At 40.8% G+C, this 19,746-nt stretch overlaps 1 protein-coding gene across 1 annotated transcript; it reads left to right on the forward strand.

The window, feature by feature from the left end:
* Positions 1-1,868: 1,868 nt before the first annotated feature.
* Positions 1,869-15,793, forward strand: LOC143297374 (protein canopy homolog 2-like). The gene is made up of 6 exons (XM_076609683.1): positions 1,869-1,945; positions 2,178-2,278; positions 3,963-4,078; positions 10,007-10,204; positions 12,375-12,474; positions 15,473-15,793. Exons 2-6 carry the CDS (start codon positions 2,179-2,181, stop codon positions 15,727-15,729), a joined length of 771 nt encoding a protein of 256 aa, XP_076465798.1. The 5' UTR covers positions 1,869-1,945; position 2,178; the 3' UTR covers positions 15,730-15,793.
* The last annotated feature ends 3,953 nt before the right edge of the window (positions 15,794-19,746 follow it).

Raw genomic sequence — 19,746 nt, forward strand, 5'->3', positions numbered from 1 at the left:
AGGCCTTTTGCCCGCTTGATGTGGGGAAGAAAAAGAGAGGCCCCACATATGTCTGATGCATTTTTCAACATTGAGTGCGCAATGCTTGAAAAATCAATAAATATGTAAATGAGTTTTGTAATTTAAATTTTTCAAATGAATATCAAGATAATTTTTAAATGTATTCACTGTTCCTGCGGAAACAACATCTTGTGACAAATTGTTCCAAACATTTGTTACTCTGTTAGTAAAGAAATGTGCAAATCTGGAAGTTTTAACTGAAACTTTTAATAGTTTGTATGAATGGCCTCTTGTGGTACTGTTCTCATTCAATGTAAACAAAGAGTTTATGGTTCTGCTGTCATATAATCCATGTGTCATTTTATACATCTCTATTAAATCACCACGCAGTCTTCTATATTCTAAACTAGGTAACTTAAGTGCTTGCAACCTACTTTCATAGTCCATATCAGCAAAGCCAATGATTCTTTTAGTGAATCTTCGTTGAACATTTTCAATACTGTCTGTATGTTTCACTAAACCCGTATTCCAAACAACATTCCCATATTCTAAGATTGGCCTGACTAATGACTTAAATAATGGCACCATTATGTCTTTACTTTTACACTGTATGTTTCCAACTAGCATTCCGGTCAATCTATTGGCTTTTTTAATGGTTTCATTAATATGAACATCAAAAGAGAGACCAGAGTCAACAATGACTCCAAGATCTCTCTCCGATGAAGTCTCCTGCAAGTCCGTACCATTCATATAATACTTATAATGTGGATTATTTCTGCCTACGTGTAAAACTTTACATTTATTGTTATTAAATTTAATTTGCCATCTATCAGTCCAGTGTACTAAATTATCAATACTAACTTGTAATTTCAATCTACCGACATCAGAATCTACTTCCTCATAGATCTTTGTATCGTCTGCAAAGATTTTCACAAAACAGTCTAGTATGTCAGGCATGTCATTTATATAATATACAAAGAGTGTGGGCCCCAAGACACTGCCTTGGGGAACACCACTACTCACCTTAACAGGACACGATGACTCAGTCCCTACTGATACGTACTGTGTTCTCTCATCTAAGAAATCTTTTATCCATTCCAACAATTTACCAGAAATACCGTACCCTTGCAATTTAGCAATTAACCTATTATGTGGAACTTTATCGAACGCCTTCTGTAAGTCCAGATAAATTACATCCATTGGTTTATTGTTTTCAAGTGACTGCATCCAGTCATGTACAGTATTCAACAACTGAGTCACACAGGATCTACCACTGGTAAAGCCAAACTGATAATCAGACAGTAAGTTGTTATCAATCAAATGTTTATTCAAAGTATCACGTATGAAACCTTCAAAAACTTTACATACAACCGATGTCAAACTTACTGGTCGATAGTTTCCAGGGTCTTGTTTGTTACCTTTCTTAAATATTGGTTTTACTTGTGCTACTTTCCATGCCTGTGGGATCTTACCATATGATACAGTCTTAACAAACAGAATCTTTAAGGGAATAGCTAAACTATTATGTAATTCTTTTAGCAAATAAGGGTGCATTCCATCAGGACCAGTGGATTTATTTACCTTTAACTGTGAAAGTTTGTCACTAATAATCTTTTCTGAAACTTCAACATAATCTGTTGAAGCCTTGCATTCTGACTCAAACTATTAAACGCCTTCCGTTGACCCATGTAGAGATTTCCCCTGAGATCATTTGTTTGTGTGTTTATGTTTAGTATACACATTTCATTGCTTTACTTCGAATTCCGCGGTTTTAATAATAATATTTTTATATATATTTTTTAAACCCTTCTTCATGACGTCATCAGTTCTTGTGCAGGAAACCAAAGCTTCGTTCTAATTTTAGAAAACGCTTCTCCTGCCAACACGTGTGATTCCGCTCTGCCGCAAACTTTGGTCGCCGCGTTGATGTGCATATATTGGCAAGGTTTGGTTTCTTTTTGATTTTATATTAATATTCGTAATTGATTGCATTTATAGTGACAGGTAGCATTTTGCTCGAAACCGTTCGGATTTTTTTTTTTTTAAATATCTTTATTTATGAAGCTGATGGAATCGTAGATTTCTGCCTTCGTGATATTTTTGCTTCGGTTGATCGCGTGCATTGAGTGCTTTCTGCACGAAGCGGTGTGATGTGTTGGGTTGTGTTGTGTTGACAGGATGAAGGTGGTGTGCTGGGTATGGGCAGTGCTTTACCTGCTGTCAGGCCTTCAAGTGTCTCTGGTCAGCAGCAAAAGAGACAAGGGGGTCTACTGCTCAGGTAGGCTGTTTTTGTCGTCGTCATCATGATGTTTGTTTCAGTCTCTACGTTGAATCCTAGTTTTATATCCAGATAGATATATGTATATATAGATCTCTCTCTCTCTCTCTCTCTCTCTCTCTCTCTCTCTCACACACACACACACACTCTCTCTCTCTATATATATAATATATATATATTATATATATATATATATAATTATATATATTGTAGGATTTTGCAGACCCATTAAATCTATGAACAGTGTGTACATTTTCCTTTCAGAATACTGAAGAGTAATGGATATGTCAACTTTTCTTTACTGGTTTGCATGCAAGATAAAAAAAACAACAACAACAAAACCCCCCCGAACCCAGCATGACCAAGACATCCCTTGGCAAATACTGAAACAGTCATCACTGAGCATAAAATAGGCATGGCTCTGAAAGGATTAACATATGTTTTTGATTTTCTGCATGTGTATACACATGGAGTTCAGGCATTACCAGGTCTGCACACATGTTAGTCATTCGGATGAGACGATCGATAAACCAAGGTCCGTATGCAGCATGCACTTAAAGCATGTAAAAGAACCTATGGCAACAAAAGGGTTGTTCCTGGCAAAATTCTGTAAAAAAATCCACATCGATAGGAAAAAGAAATAAAACTGCACGCTGGAAAAAAAAAGAATAAAGAAAAAGAAAGGGTGGCGCTGTAGTGTAGCGACACGCTCTCCCTGGGGAGAGCAGCCCGAATTTCACACAGAGAAATCTGTTGTGATAAAAGAAATACAAATACAAAATACAAATGTTGACCTGGGAGGTCAGGAAAATCTCCACCATTTACCCACCTGCAGTTGCTTTGAAACTGGTGATAGAATTCAGGACACGGTAGTCAGCACTCTAACCAATAGGTCACTTCACCTGTCTTGTCAATAATAATAAGAAGAAGAATAATACTAATAATAGTAATGACAATAATAATAACAATCATCTGTGTATGAACAATAATATTTATGATAATAATGCTGCTGCTGCTACTGCCACCACCACTACGACGACCACTGCATCATGTGTGTGTGAGTGTGTGTGTGTGTGTATATGTGTGAATAAATACTGAAGTTGGTTTTCTTCAGTTTAACGTCTATTCACTATAAGTGTTATTAGATGGAAAGAAGAAAAGTAGTGGAAAAAGAAAAGGGAATGCATGTGAATATTAGTGTAAGAAAGTGTTCATCTTATGTAGTTGAGGAAAAGTACATAATAAGAAATTAAAGGTTAAAGAGATTGTGGTGTGTAATGAATGAGGTGTCATAGGAAGGAGAATATATGTATATATGTATGCATGTCAACAAGTATTAACTTACAACAATGTAAATATAAATAGTGACATTAATTAGAATACATCAAAGGAGGATACCAACTGGACTGAAGTTGGTATCATTAGTTGTGTGTGTGTGTGTGTGTGTGTGTGTGTGTGTGTGTATTTCAATGTTGTGACAAAATTCTGAAGATACTCTATGTGTGTGTGTGTGTCTGTGTGTCTGTGTCTGTGTGTCTGTGTGTGCGTCACTGTGTGTGTGTGTGTGTGTGATGACAAAAATATACTGGTGCTATCAAGAGTTATATGTATGCTTGCATTTGATGACTCATTCATTTATCAGAGACGACTTTGTGTCATGTTTTTCCGTTGCTTTTTTGGCCAGTGTGCCGTGCACTGGTGGACGAGATCAATGTGAGGGTTAGTGCAGCGGACCCCAAGAAGAAAATCCAAGTGGGCAGCTACAGAGTGGACCCCAAAGGGAATCAGAAACTGGCGGAGGTGACACTCTCCTTCCTTCCTTTCTCTCTCTCTCTCTCTCTTCTTTCTCGGTTTATGAAGAATTCCTTATTCGTCATTGTATTCATAAATATAAAGCCGTTAACTTGTTTATACCCTCGTGCTCACAAATTGTCTGTTGTCTGTTGCTGAGACAATGACACCCCTCACCCCCATCCCCATCACCCCGCTACACCCCCCCCCCGCCCAACCCCCACTACCCCTCCATCCCCTCTCCCCTCCCCCCAGGCTTGTGCTACCAGCAGCAGCAAATGCACTTTTTTTTTTACTTCACATAGTGTGAATTGTTATAGTGTGCCAGCAGTGTCACCTCCCACCACCTGCACTCTGTCCCCCTTCCCTCCCCATCCCTTCGTCCCCCCCCCCCCCTCCTTCTTATCTCCCTTCCCGCGCCATCCAAAGTCTAGTCTTTGAGGTCGCGCCGACACCCGCGCCACCCTCGCTCCTTCCACCCTCCCACACCCCCACTCCCTAGTCGGCGCCTTTGGTCCGCGACACCGCGTCATCCGCCCCAGTCGTTGAAACACGTGTGGCGGCCTGTCTTTCAAGTCGTTCTCCATCTCCCCTTCCACGAACGCAGCCGACGTAGATGGCAGGACTTCGGGATGAAGCTAGGGGGAATTTATGCAAAATCTATCCTCGACCCGGTCGGCATGATGCTCTGATGTTGTGTCTTCCTCACCCCCCCCCCCCCCCACCCCTCCCCATTCTCTTTGTGACGTAAACGGGTGACCCTGTCATCATAGAATGTGTATAGACAAGTGGGTTGAATTGTAGCGAATCAGATCATTCTGTAGCTTGCATTAGTATACACAGTATGTTGGGGGAAGGGATAAAACCAGTCAGCACAGCCAGTTCTGAGCTGTCTCCCAGAAGAACTGACTGACACAGGATGACTGACTGATCAGTGATGTGAGGAACAAGGAAATCCCTGTTGGGCTGTGTGCTGCTTTAGGTTTAGGGTGAATTTTACTGTGCTGCTTATAGGTGCCGCTTATAGGTGCTGCTTTAGGTGTAGGATGATCTTTTTACTGTGTGCTGTATTGTAAAGTAAACACTCTATAAAAACCACTCCATGTGGCCCTGCTATTGATGTGAGGAGAGAGTGAGTGAGTGCATGATTAGTTGATCCCATATCCCCCTGTCTGCTCCCCTCTCTCTCTTCTGTTAGAATCGAACCACACACCCTCACAGAAAACACCTTTTTACAACTTGGCGCTGCGAGCAGGATAGGCAGGTAGAGTGATTTACTGACACAATAGGAAGGTTAAGCAGTTAGGACTTAAGCAGCACACGGCCAGGTAACACAGCCAGGTAGCACAGCCCAGTAACAGCCCAGAGATGACAACCCCAACTACAGTGGCGCAGGAGTTTCCCATGGGGTGGTATGTGGCACCCACACTCCCAGTATTCACTGGTGAGCCAGGCAAGATGTCGGCTGAGGACTTCATCACTGAGGTGAAGAGGGTCCTGGCTGCGTACCCCATGGGAGACGAGATGGCTGCCTACTTTGTTTACAGCCATCTGCAGGGAACCGCACGCAGGGAGCTGATGCTGCGGGACCTGGAGGAGACCAACACCCCAGAGAAGGTGATCAACATTCTGCTGGGGGTGTTCGGCGACGGACGGCGTATCACCACACTGCTGTCCATGTTTTTCAGCAGGGTACAGCAGCCGGAGGAGTCCCTCATGGACTACTCTCATGCTTTGCGCAGCATGGAGAGAACCATCCGGATGAAGACGACTGGGGCCCTCACTGCCGAGATGCTGAGGGACCACTTCATCGATGGCCTCTGGAACCCCCTGCTGAAAAGGAGCTGCGCCGCGTAGTGTGGAGGGAGCCACACACCACCTTCATCCAGGCGAGGGATGAAGCCCTGAGGTTGTGGCAAGAGCTGGAGGAGGACCAACGACAGCAACAGGCCAGGGAACAGATGGCACAGTTAGGGGATCAACTGTTGTTGTTACAGGAGAGTGTTAGGTCCATGCAGGAAGAAATTGAGGGGTTTGTTAGTCAGAGATGGGGCTGTGATAGAGAACAGGGATTTGGGCAAAAGGAAGAGAAGGAATAGACGTAGGAAAGGTCAGTCAGTGGTGGGAAATAGGATTTCCCCAAAGGTGGGTAAGGTTCTCCCCAAGGAAAAACACAAAGATTCCCACAATGAGAACCAGAGAGACTTGCCCAATAGTCTCAGGGGGCAGGATCCGAGTCCGAATGAAAAGACTCCAGTCAGCACAATAGCTGACTGTGAGGATGATCCTTGCCAGGGTGAATGGGTGCTGCTGCCCATACCACCTGATCCAGGTGTTCCTGGTACATGTGCCACAAGGGAGGGCACAGGTGATGGAGACTGCCAGGATGCAGTCAAGTCTCCCGGACGGTCACACAGACCGGTGGTAACCGGTTTGTGTGAGAATGGCACCAGGTCTCATCCGAAGCCTGGGGTGCATAGGACATGTGTGGGTGCCAGGGTGCTAGCTCAGACTGACAGGGTTGGGGAACTGTCAGGGTCAACCTGTAGGGGTAAGGTTAGCCATCCAGCATGGGCTAAAATTGTAGCTGTAGCCTGCTGAGGATGAGGAAAATTGTATATGTCATGCTATGCTGTTTTGTGTTTTTTCCTCCGTTCCAGGATTTGTGGTTGCTGATGTGTGTCAGCTGGAACTGTGTTGATTTTGGGGCTGTGGTTGTTGATGTATTGCATTTCATTGATTGTATATTATTCATGTATTTCTTTTTTTTTCATGTTGCAATTTTTCTGTTGATTTGTATTGTTAAGGGTGACATACATTGGAGAATGTATGGTTACAGTCTTGTAATGTTCTCATTTACACATGTTATGTTTTTGCTAATTTTTGGGTTAGAGAACTAATCTCCCCATTAGCATTAATTGATGACGGCAGTCGTCAGCATGTGGTCAGCAGCAATGAGGACATTGCATTCAAAAGCCAGGGGTGGGTGTTATAGTGTGCCAGCAGTGTCACCTCCCACCACCTGCACTCTGTCCCCCTTCCCTCCCCATCCCTTCGTCCCCCCCCCCCCCCCTCCTTCTTATCTCCCTTCCCGCGCCATCCAAAGTCCAGTCTTTGAGGTCGCGCCGACACCCGCGCCACCCTCGCTCCTTCCACCCTCCCACACCCCCACTCCCTAGTCGGCGCCTTTGGTCCGCGACACCGCGTCATCCGCCCCAGTCATTGAAACGCGTGTGGCGGCCTGTCTTTCAAGTCGTTCTCCATCTCCCCTTCCACGAACGCAGCCGACGTAGATGGCAGGACTTCGGGATGAAGCTAGGGGGAATTTATGCAAAATCTATCCTCGACCCGGTCGGCATGATGCTCTGATGTTGTGTCTTCCTCACCCCCCCCCCCCCCACCCCTCCCCATTCTCTTTGTGACGTAAACGGGTGACCCTGTCATCATAGAATGTGTATAGACAAGTGGGTTGAATTGTAGCGAATCAGATCATTCTGTAGCTTGCATTAGTATACACAGTATGTTGGGGGAAGGGATAAAACCAGTCAGCACAGCCAGTTCTGAGCTGTCTCCCAGAAGAACTGACTGACACAGGATGACTGACTGATCAGTGATGTGAGGAACAAGGAAATCCCTGTTGGGCTGTGTGCTGCTTTAGGTTTAGGGTGAATTTTACTGTGCTGCTTATAGGTGCCGCTTATAGGTGCTGCTTTAGGTGTAGGATGATCTTTTTACTGTGTGCTGTATTGTAAAGTAAACACTCTATAAAAACCACTCCATGTGGCCCTGCTATTGATGTGAGGAGAGAGTGAGTGAGTGCATGATTAGTTGATCCCATATCCCCCTGTCTGCTCCCCTCTCTCTCTTCTGTTAGAATCGAACCACACACCCTCACAGAAAACACCTTTTTACAGAATGTTCAAGGGAAGGGAGCTTACTCTATTGCTTCTTCCCTTCTAGTGAGACGCACACTTTGGTTGGTGATTTTGAAGCACATTTTGTGTGTTTTTTGTTGTTGTTGTTTTTGTTTATTAATCAGTTTATGAGTGAAAATTAACATGTAAGCAAGATTCACCGTCAAGTAAGTTCTAGATGAAATTTTCCTTGAAGATGACTCCATTTTCACCTCTGGTAATAAATGGCTCAGTCGCTTTTTGAACAGGACCTTTCATTAAAATGTGCAATCACAGTAAGTGAATCAAAAAGATCAATGTTGAATAGATAAGAAAACCACAGAAAAACTGGAAGAAAACCACTCTTACACAGTTTCTGCACCTCGTGTCTACCAGTCGGTTTTTCTGTAACTTCAGATGTATGAAAATAGCTGTAAATACTTTTTTGGGTTTTTTTTCTTCGTCACATTGTTCAGGCAGTCTGTCTGCAGTGGTGATGTACAGGGTTATTTTATTTTATTATTATTTTTTTTTACCCTACAGCAGTGTTTCCAGGAACCACTAAATACTGCTTTCTGTACCAAATATTCAGCATGTATGTTTATTCTTTTGCATGTATATTACAAACACACCTAGGGAGCAGATTTCTGGATATATATTATATATCTGTATCTCCCCCCCCCCACCTCTCTCTCTCTACATGTAAATCTATCTATCTGTCTATCTATCTATGTGTGTGTGTGTGTGTGTGTGTGTGTGTGTGTACATGTATGTATGTGTGTGTGTGTGGATTGATAGATAGATAGATAGATAGAATGGATAGATGGATGGATGGATAGATGGATGGATGGATGGAGGGATGACTTTTCAGAGAACTCATTTGGATCATTTTAAATCCAGATGTTGAAAAACACTCACACAAGTCTGCCATATAACATATTCTGTGTTAAATGGAGTATTGTATATGCTGGAAAGAAGTGTTAAAAAAGTGAACATGCTGTTTGTTAATCAAAGTTTTTTTGTTTTTTTTTGGTTTTTTTTTTTCCCTGCTACTTCAGAATTCAGGACTGAGTAATGTCTCATGTAGTCACAGTGTATACCAGCTCTCACGATGACACGGCTGTCAACTCCATTGTTGGAACTAACTAGAATGAGAATGGCTGAAATGGTTGGTGCAGATAATCCGTTATTTCTTTTCTTGTGTTGGGAGGTTTCAGTTTCAGTTTCCGTTTCTCAGTTAGGCATGACTGTGTTGAGACAAATCCATATATATGCTACGCAACATCTGTTTGACATATGTCTGACCAGCAGCATAACCCAACATGTTTTGTCAGGCCTTGAGTGCATGCGTATATGTTTGTGTATCTGTCAGAGTGGATTTCTTGTGCAGAATTTAGCTGGAAGACAACGCTTATATTGTCATGGGTTCTTTTTCAGTGCACCAAGTGCGTGCTGCACACAGGACCTTGGTTTATCGTCACATCTGAATGACTAAATGATCAGTTTGATTTTCCAGTCAAATTTGGGAGATACAGGGTGAGAACTACGGGCGCAATAGCCGAATGGTTAAAGCGTTGGACTTTCAATCTGAGGGCCCCGGGTTCGAATCTTGGTGACGGTGCCTGGTGGGTAAAGGGTGGAGATTTTTCCGATCTCCCAGGTCAACATATGTGCAGACCTGCTAGTGCCTGAACCCCCTTCATGTGTATACGCAAGCAAAATATCAAATACGCACGTTAAAGATCCTGTAATCCATGTCAGCGTTCGGTGGGTTATGGAAACAAGTACATACCCAGCATGCACACCCCCGAAAGCGGAGTATGGCTGCCTACATGGTGGGGTAAAAACGGTCATACACGTAAAAGCCCACTTGTGTATATATACGAGTGAACATGGGAGTTGCAGCCCACGAACAAAGAAGAAGAAGAAGGGTGAGAACGTTTACATTTACCAGACCCTTTGGGAAGAAGAGTTACAAAACTGAACCCATGTCTTTTTCATTCTGACCTGATTTCTCCGGTCTTTTGTTTCTTGTCATTTGCAGGTGAAATACGCCACCTCCGACCTTCATTTGACGGAGATCTTGGAAGATGTTTGCCAGGCGTTCAACGATTACGCCGTGATACAGAACCAGATCACCAAGAGGGAGGGTGTGGTGAGAACAAAAGATCGCTCCGGCAAGGAGCTGGATGCTTCCAACGTTCGCTTCAGTGCCAAGCTCAGGGAGACGTTCAAAAGCTATGTAAGGATACACTAGCTGGAGAGAGAGAGAGAGAGAGAGAGAGAGAGAGAGAGAGAGAGATTTCGCTTGGCTTTTCTCTTTCTGACACTATAATTGTGTGTGAAATCGTCATGTATAAATGTGTTTATACGTTGCTTGGTCTTGAAAATGTTGGAGCATGCCAGTGCGAAGAACACGTGTAGAAGAAATTAAAAAAAAAAGAAAAAGAAAAAAGAGAGAAAAAGAAAAAAAAGAAAGAAAAGACCATGAAAAGAAAGAACAGAAATGATGACGGAAGAAAACTGGAAATAAAAAGGATGGGGGTGGGAGAAGAAAAGAACTTCCAGGGATTCTGAGACTTCTGTGCACATTTTGCCAAGTCTGTCTTAAGCATCCTGTTACTTTCTTCTGTGCACATTTTGCCAAGTCTGTCTTAAGCGTCCTATTACTTTCTTCTGTGCACATTTTGCCAAGTCTGTCTTAAGCGTCCTGTTACTTTCTTCTGTGCACATTTTGCCAAGTCTGTCTTAAGCGTCCTGTTACTTTCTCCTTGTGTAGACAAAAGAAAAAGGTATACACTGGCTTTGTGGTATTGTTTGTTTGCAAACAAGACAGCTGCAACAGCCAAGAGCTTAAAAGTTGGTGGTGTTTGAATTCCAGCCATGTGCCAGCCTGGGGAATTAATGGCGGAGACCCCCGACCCTCCACCCCCCACCCACACCCTTGGAGGTCAACATATATGCTGTCATTTTTGTGCCTGATCACCTTTCATGTGTGCAATGCAAAAAAAAAAAAAAAAAAAAAAAGAAAATAAAAAGCATGCAGAAAATCAAATATGCAAATAAAAAACAAACAAAAAACGACACCAGTAGATAGGTTGCGAAAATAAAAAGCATACACTGATGTTTATTGTTAACAAAAAATGTTTTCATCCCTGATAGGTATCCCCAACAGACCAGCAGTTTCACCCCTCATGTGTTGTACATGTGCACCTGTCGTCACGTTACAGCTTCAAATCGTATGGGAGAAGCAGCTTTCGAGCTTAAGGTGCTGAGTGACAGTCTGACTGGAACACTGGCCAAACTGCAGACACATAGTTTTGGCTGCTCACTGCATGGCTGACAAGCTGACAACAAGCAGGTCCTTGAAGAAGACAGGGTTATCTCCCAGCAGACTGTATGGACCCACTCAACTCCAGTGACTCAGAAGCTCTACAGATCTCCCAGCAGACTGTATGGACCCACTCAACTCCAGTGACTCAGAAGCTCTACAGATCTCCCAGCAGACTGTATGGACCCACTCAACTCCAGTGACTCAGAAGCTCTACAGCTCTGTAGAGGACTTGTAGTGTACAGGTGTCTATGTCGGGGGGACTGGGATGTCCATGATAATAATGATAATAATAATGGATATTGACGGGCGCAATAGCCGAGCGGTTAAAGCGTTCGACTGTCAGTCTGAGGGTCCTGGGTTCGAATCACGGTGACGGTGCCTGGTGGGTAAAGGGTGGAGATTTTTACGATCTCCCAGGTCAACATATGTGCAGACCTGCTAGTGTCTGAAGCCCCTTCGTGTGTATATGCAAGCAGAAGATCAAATACGCACGTTAAAGATCCTGTAATCCATGTCAGCGTTCGGTGGGTTATGGAAACAAGAACATACCCAGCATGCACACCCCCGAAAACGGAGTATGGCTGCCTACATGGCGGGGTAAAAACGGTCATACACGTAAAAGCCCACTCGTGTGCATACGAGTGAACGCAGAAGAAGAAGAAGAAGAATGGATATTTATGTAGCACATTTCTCCAGAAATACTGCTCAAGGCGCTTTACGTTTCATTTATCATTTCGTTCATCTCACGAACGAGAAGGAGAAGAAAATATGGATCTGTTCTTTTTTTAGGCTGAGCGAGAGGTTTGAGGTGTAAGAAGAGTGTTTTCCAAACGGAATGATCATGATGAAAAAGTTAATGATAACAACTGATGATGAATGTTTAATTTTATTATTAATGATAATAGTTGCGACAATGGTATTGTTGGTTACTACTATGATAGTTAACTTCACTGTTGTTTCATTGTGTTTTTTTTGTTTTTTGTTGTGTTTTTTTTAGACAGATATTTGAGTGATGGATGCTGTTTGTGTTTTTGGTTAAAAATCTATAAATTAATATATATTTTTTAAAAAATTGCAGTGCGAAGAAGTGATCGAGGAGACGGAAGACGAAATCATGACCATTTTTAAGCAGGACAACCGAGAGACCATCGAAGCACAGCTGTGTGGTGAAATCTCAGGTGTGTGTGAAAATCTGAAGCCTGATTTATTTAGCTTAGTCACAGTTAAAATCCTCCCAGATTCTCTCCACCCTCTTCCCTTTTTCACCCCCCCCCCCTCCCCTCCCCTCCCCTCCCTTCCATCCCTCCATCTGATTCGGCTCAACACTCGGCTTATATCACAGATTGACATAAGTTTTACATTTGGGCCAACAGCAAAGTGAGAGCTGTGTTATCAATGGTTTCTCCAGTCAATGGGAAATCATTTACAGCGTAGTCTTTTGTGAAGGACTATGACTCTCAAACTAGGAGGCAAAATTGCACTTGCTCTTGTGCTGCAGCCTTGTGGGCTAGTTGGCCTTTGGGAACCATCCCAACGCCGACTGTCCTAAAACTCTTGGCCGAGAGAGTGGGGATGTAACTTGTGCAAGACACTCTCCATATAATCAAATTCTAGCCCAAATAGTCGGAACAGCAGTTGCCTCCTCTGCTGTTCTGATGGTCATAGTCGGACACGACTGACTATCATAATATATATATATATATATATATATATATATACAAGTGAGACAAAAAAAAACAAAACCCAAAAAACAACAACAACAACAAGAAAAAAAGAAAAAAGAAAGAGCACCCAAGAAGCACACACAATCTCAGCACAGATGTGAAATTATCACCACAAGGAGTCAAAAGCATGAATTATGTGCGATCTGTGTGTGTACACCACGTGTGTGTGGAATCAATTTTGCTCTGCATTGAAATATGGTCTGTAGATGATGCACAATGTTTCCACGAAAAAACAAAATCGAAAGGAAATTCAGGTAATGAATTTTTTTTTTTTTTTTTTTTTTTTTTTGGTCTTGTGGTTCACCCACAAAAAAGATTTACATTTTTTCTTTTTCTTTTCAAACAAAGTTTGAAGGGAAGGAATATGGGAACACGTAATATGATTATAGTGTTCCAGGACATGTTTACTTCCCTTTGACACCCAAAACCATTGAATGCACTAGACGCATACTTTTTTTCAAACTTTTTTTTTAAGGCATAATATTTGCGTGATTCACCCATGCCTTTTTTAAATTTAATAAATGGAATATCCTTAATCTTTGGGACTTGTAAAAGGTGAGTAAATTTGCCAGTCTTGGCAGTTTCTTGCAGAAGCAATAATACTGACATGAGAGAGATGGTCGTACTTATTTTCCTCATTTTGGGGGGCTGTTTCCTTGAAATTTTGAATACTTTTTTTGTTTTTTGTTTTGGTGCTAAGGCATACAAAATTAGTAGAGCACTCAGACAGGGTAGCAAGTTGGTCTAAGAGCTAGTCTTTCAGATGAGACGAAAAACTCAGGCCCTGTATTCGTGCAAAAATAGATTATGGCAGTCAGAGAGCTGTCTGGGGCAAAAGTCTGTAATAAAATATGTTTCCATTGAACAACCCATGTGCTTGAAGGAAGAGATAGATGAGGGATAAAAAAACAAACAAAAAAAACAGGGAAGGGCGGAGGAGGGCTGGGTTGGCGGAAAGTGGTGTTGAGTTGTGGCAAATGTGCTGCATTCCCACTGCAAAGATAAGCTAGAAAAAAAAAAAAAAAAAAGAAAAAAATACTATCCATTTTTAAATCTTTGAAAGTCTTAAGAGTGTGTCAAGTCAAGTCCAGATTTTATTTCATGATGGTAAATTGAATAAGCAACAACTGCTTTTTTACATCATGTGTGTGTGTGTGTGTGTGTGTGGTGTGTGTGTGAAGTCAAGTCAAGTCAAGATTTTATTTCATGATGGTAAATTGAATAAGTAACAATTGCTTTTTTTTTTTTTACATCAAGCCATCAGTGAAAAAACAAAGAAGAAAAAATACAGGAGAAAGAGAGTGAAAGAGAGAGAGAGAGAGAGAGAGAGAGAGAGAGAGAAACAAGCAGAGTGTGTGTGTGTGTGTGTGTGTGTGTGTCTGTGTGTGTGATTATTCGCATCTGGAATTTTGTTGTATTATCGAGGTGTATATAGATAAACATACCAGTGTTGGGTTTGTTTTGTTTTTTCATGTCCTCTGCAATGTTTATTATGCACAGTGGTATATATACATATTGTTTCTCAGAGCAGATTATACTCTCCTTAGACGAGAATCGTGATTTCGGTGGGAAGAATCCTTTTGGGATGTTTCCTTTTTAAATCATAATTTTGATTTCAATGTCAAACTCAAGTGGAACTCTTCACAACTGTGAGTTAATAATAACTGACTCAGTGAAATGTGCCAAACAAAAAAAGTTGTGTTTTTTTTTTACAGTCCTGGGTCATTTAATAATAATAATAATAACGATAATAATAATGATGATGATGATAATGTAAATGATAATGATAATAATGTAACCTTCCGAAAATATTTTCTCTTTGAGATAGTTTTGGCAGTGATCAGATTGATTAAAAAATAATCAAAAAACACGTTTTTCCCTGTTGGGTGATGCTGCTCTGCTGGCCAGGCAGCTGCCTAGTAGATGTGGTGCAGCGTGTTGACAGCTTTATCTGAACGCTGTGATGCCTCCTTGAGACGCTGAAACTGTACTAAGCAGCACTGGCTTGAAGTTGTGTACCTTGTGAAGGGAGAGAGAGTTAACCACTCTTTACCATTTGTAAGTCGTTTGTTCTCCTGACCTCATTGTTTATTTATTTCAAGTCAAAAGTGTGTTTGTTCTGTATTATCTGTATGTCTATTCTGTGAAGCTTATTCAGGATCAAAAGGTTCTACCAGTCTTGAATTAAAAAAAAAAAAAAAGATTTCTTCTGTCATTGCTGATGTGTGAATGGAGAGAGTTACCCACTTTTTACTGTTTGTCAATCGGACTAAGCGCGTTGGGTTACGCTGCTGGTCAGGCATCTGTTTAGCAGATGTGGTGTTGCGCATGCGGATTTGTCTGAACGCAGTGACGCCTACTTGAGTAACTAAACTGAACTGAACTGTCAGTGATTTATTTTCCTGGCCTCATTGTTTGTTCACATCATTACTAACCCGGAGATCGTCGACAGGAGCCTGCACGGAAGAGGAGCTGCTGGAGCCGGTGCCGAAGCTTCAGGAGAAGCGACCTCCGCGGAAGCTGAGCCCCTTCCACAAACTGGAGCCGGAGGACGGGTCACCCCGATCGGAAGAGGACGACATGGAATCACTGCAGAAGATGAGGGAAGAGATGGCGGAGGCGGAGAAAGCCAAACAGCGCGCGGAGAGGGCCGGCAAGAAGATCCCTCCGGAGAACGTCATCGGCGGGAACATCAACGATGAGTTGTGATGTGCTGCTGTTATCGTTTTTAGGGGTTTTTGGGGTTTTTTTTTAGACGTTTGAGGAACATCAGGTTGTTTCTTTATTTTTGTCGTTGTTGTTGTCGCAAGGATATCCCACCGGAGAACGTCATCGGCAGGAACATCAACGATGAGTTGTGATGTGTTGCTGTTATTGTTTTTAGGGGTTTGGGGGTTTTTTTTTTAGATGTTTGAGGAACATCAGGTTGTTTCTTTATTTTTGTCGTTGTTGTTGTCGCAAGGATATCCCACCGGAGAACGTCATCGGCGGGAACATCAACGATGAGTTGTGATGTGCTGCTGTTATCGTTTTTAGGGGTTTTTGGGGGTTTTTTTTAGACGTTTGAGGAACATCAGGTTGTTTCTTTATTTTTGTCGTTGTTGTTGTCGCAAGGATATCCCACCGGAGAACGTCATCGGCAGGAACATCAACGATGAGTTGTGATGTGTTGCTGTTATCGTTTTTGGGGTTTAAAAAAAAAAAATTTTTTTTTAGACGTTTGAGGAACATCAGGTTGTTTCTTTATTTTTGTCGTCGTTGTTGTCGCAAGGAGATCCCACCGGAGAACGTCATGCGGGTGTGGGGACATCAACGATGAGTTGTGATGTGATAGTGTTATTAGTTTCTTTTTTTTGTTGTTGTTTTTTTGGGGGCTGACGTTTTGAGGAACAGCAGGGTGTTGCTTGATTTTGTTGTTGTTGATGTTTTTTTTTTTTTTTAATTTTGATTTATTACTACTATTTATTTCTACTTTTATTACTATTATTATTGTTGTTGTTATTTTTTTTCCTTCATTTTTTAGATGTTTTGAGAAACATCAGGCTTTTTCTTGATTTTTGTTTTGTTTTGTTTTTGTTTTATTTCGGTTTATTACTACTGTTTGTAAACATTATTTTTGGTGGGTTTTTTTGTGTTTTTTTTTTAATCTTATTATTGTTAGTAATAGTAGTATTGGTATTATTCTCTGACAAAAAAAAACGAAAACAGACATTTGTTATCATTACTATTATTATTATTATTATTCTGTTTTATTTTTTTAAATCATAAATGTGATCATTATTGTTGTTATTATTATCATTTGTTGATATTAAAAAGAAAACATATTTATATTTATATGATTATTATAATTATGATGATAATAATTATCATCATTTTCTTTCAACCTTTTTTATTATTTCTTTGATTATCATTATGAATATTCTCTGTTAATATCAAAGAGAAAACAAGACACGTTTAGAAACTTACATATTCATTGATTTTGTGTAATATTGTGCATTTATTTCCTCTAGCCAAAATGTTTTCATATTGCTGTGAGTGCGGATGATTTATCTATCAGTACAGTGTGTGTCTTTTGGTGGGTGTTCTCTATGAAAATTATTGTTAATGTCGTCGTGTGTCTTTAGGTGGGTGTTCTCTATGAAAATTATCGTTAATGTCGTTCGCACATGGAGGAAAGTTAAGTAACACCAAAGGCAAAGAAGTTGTTAACATGTTGATGTTGTTTGTTTCTATGTTTTTTTTCCTTCCATTGTTCGCGTTTCATGTTCATGATGTTTTTCCTTCCGGTTCTCTGTCCAGTCCCCAGCATTCTTTGAAGTGCTCCTGAATTACATTTATTTAATATAGATGTTTTGTTTGTTTGCTTGTTTTTTTTGTTTATTTACTACTTATTTTGTGGGGGTTTCAAAAAAAAAAAACAAAAAAAAAATTCATACACACACACACACTTCTTTTTTTTCATGTGCAATACAGCAACAGTTTATTGTAATGTGTTCAAGTAACTGGCTCAGTTATCTTTTGTCATATTTTTGTTTGTTTGTTTTTTTTGGTCTTTTTTAAGGATAGTTGGCTTTACTTATATTTTCCTTTCCTTTGGGAATATTCAGCTTTGTTATCTTGGATTTTCATTTAGAAGTTGTTGTTTTTTTTATAGAAATATTGGGCTTCAGTTATTATCTTCGTTCTTCTCTCTTGGGGTTATTTCGTGTTTGATGTTATTTGGAAATATTGGCTTCAGTAATTTTTTTTAATTTTTTTTTTATGTCCTTAAGAAGAATGTTGGGTTCTTTCCACAGCTTTCTGCGTTTTCCTTAGGAAATATTGCCCCAAATCTTCAACAGGTCACAGTATGTTTTAGACTTAAAAAAAAAGTAATAGTGTGTGTGTTTGTGTGTTCGTCTGTGTGTATTTCTGTCGCTCTCTTGCGTTTTGATTGTTGATTCTTTTGACTCTTTTCTTTTTGGGGGGGGGGGGGCGAAGGGGGGTAAAGGGGTTGTTCTCTTCATCTTTTTTCCAGTTTTTCCTATCATATCAAGGAGTAGCTGGGGAAAAAAAAATCATTGTTTCCTTTTTTTTTGTTGTTTATCCAACTGAAGATGGCAATCAAGTTGTGAATCCCACAAGACAAATCACCTGTTTCTGTTGGCTTTGATGAGATCCAGAGGAGAGCAGAGTGAAATATATGGTACCAACCAGACACTGTGGCGAAGTGGTTAGCGTCTCAGACTGACATTTTGGAGATTGTGGGATCGAGCCCCATCAGAGGTGGTTTTTTTTTTTTTTTGTGGTTGTTTTTTTCAGACTGTGGCTAGATCCTGCCCAGAGTTGAGCATGCTGTTGACTTATGTAGGGAGAAGGGGACCACACAGTCTAGAGTCATCCACTTCACAGATGCTATCTTTTGGGGGTGTTGCTCAAATTTCCTGACTTTAGAGTCATCCACTTCACAGATGCTATCTTTTGGGGATGTTGCTCAAATTTCCTGACTTTAGAGTCATCCACTTCACAGATGCTATCTTTTGGGGATGTTGCTCAAATTTCCTGACTTTAGAGTCATCCACTTCACAGATGCTATCTTTTGGGGGTGTTGCTCAAATTTCCTGACCAATGCTGCAGGTGTCTGCATCTCTCAGGCTGGTTGTGTTAATTTAATAGAGCACCGTCTTATCAAGTCATTCCAAACCTGAATGGATTCCTGTAGAAGCAGCAGCACCCCCTATAATCATTCATCATCATCGAAATATAGAAAACAAGAGAGGCAAGGCCTTCAAGACTCACTTGTGATAAATTAAGTCCCCTAGCATTAATTACAGAGTAATTTCCCTTTTTTACCAACTGCACCAAAGCGTTTGCAAAATAAATAAATATTCCATGCTTAGCAAAAGAAGTTCCTGTTTGAACAAAAAATGATAATAATGACTCCTCTTGTTGTTGTGTCAGAATATCAGCTCAAAGTGCCAAGTTTAGAGAATACAAAAAATATAAATATAACAGTAAATGCAGTTTGCATATAATTAGGCTTCTTTTTTTAATTTTTTTTGTGTGCCCATCCCAGAGGTGCAATATTGTTTTAAACAAGATGACTGGAAAGAACTGAATTTTTCCTATTTTTATGCCAAATTTGGTGTCAACTGACAAAGTATTTGCACCGAAAATGTCAATGTTAAAGTTTACCACGGACACACACACACAGACACACACACACACACACACACACACACACACAGACAACCGAACACCGGGTTAAAACATAGACTCACTTTGTTTACACAAGTGAGTCAATAAAATGTCCCAAAATTCTGGAGCACCCCCCACTCCCCCTCAAAAAAAACAAAAATAAAACAAAAACAAAACAAATAAAAAAACAAGATTAGCACCAACATAGCTGCAAGAGTTTGTTAGAAGTATGGGACGTGTGTGTGTGTGGTCTGACCATTGTGGTATCGATACATCTGTGATATTTAACACTTGCTTTTTGTGGATTAACACTTGGTGCTTATAGATGTGGCATGACAAATAATCCTATTCAAACATCAGTGATTCACTTTGAAGATATGTTGATTAAAAAAGAGGGTTTTTTTTTCCCTATTGTATTGGAATGTATTACTCTTTTGTCACAACTGATTTCTCTGTGTGAAATTCGGGCTGCTCTCCCCCTGGGAGAACATGTCGCATGGACGGTGCAACATCACCACTTTTTCCCTTCTCTTTTTCTGCCCAGATGTA

The sequence above is a fragment of the Babylonia areolata genome, chromosome 22 (genome assembly GCF_041734735.1).
Source record: "Babylonia areolata isolate BAREFJ2019XMU chromosome 22, ASM4173473v1, whole genome shotgun sequence".
NCBI lineage: Eukaryota > Metazoa > Mollusca > Gastropoda > Neogastropoda > Buccinidae > Babylonia > Babylonia areolata.

Coding starts and splice junctions, on each gene's coding strand:
- LOC143297374 (XM_076609683.1), top strand. CDS start 2,179: ATGAAGGTGGTGTGCTGGGTATGGGCAGTGCTTTACCTGCTGTCAGGC. Junction 10,205..12,374: donor GGGAGACGTTCAAAAGCTAT/GTAAGGATACAC, acceptor AAAAAATTGCAG/TGCGAAGAAGTGATCGAGGA. Junction 12,475..15,472: donor GCTGTGTGGTGAAATCTCAG/GTGTGTGTGAAA, acceptor GATCGTCGACAG/GAGCCTGCACGGAAGAGGAG.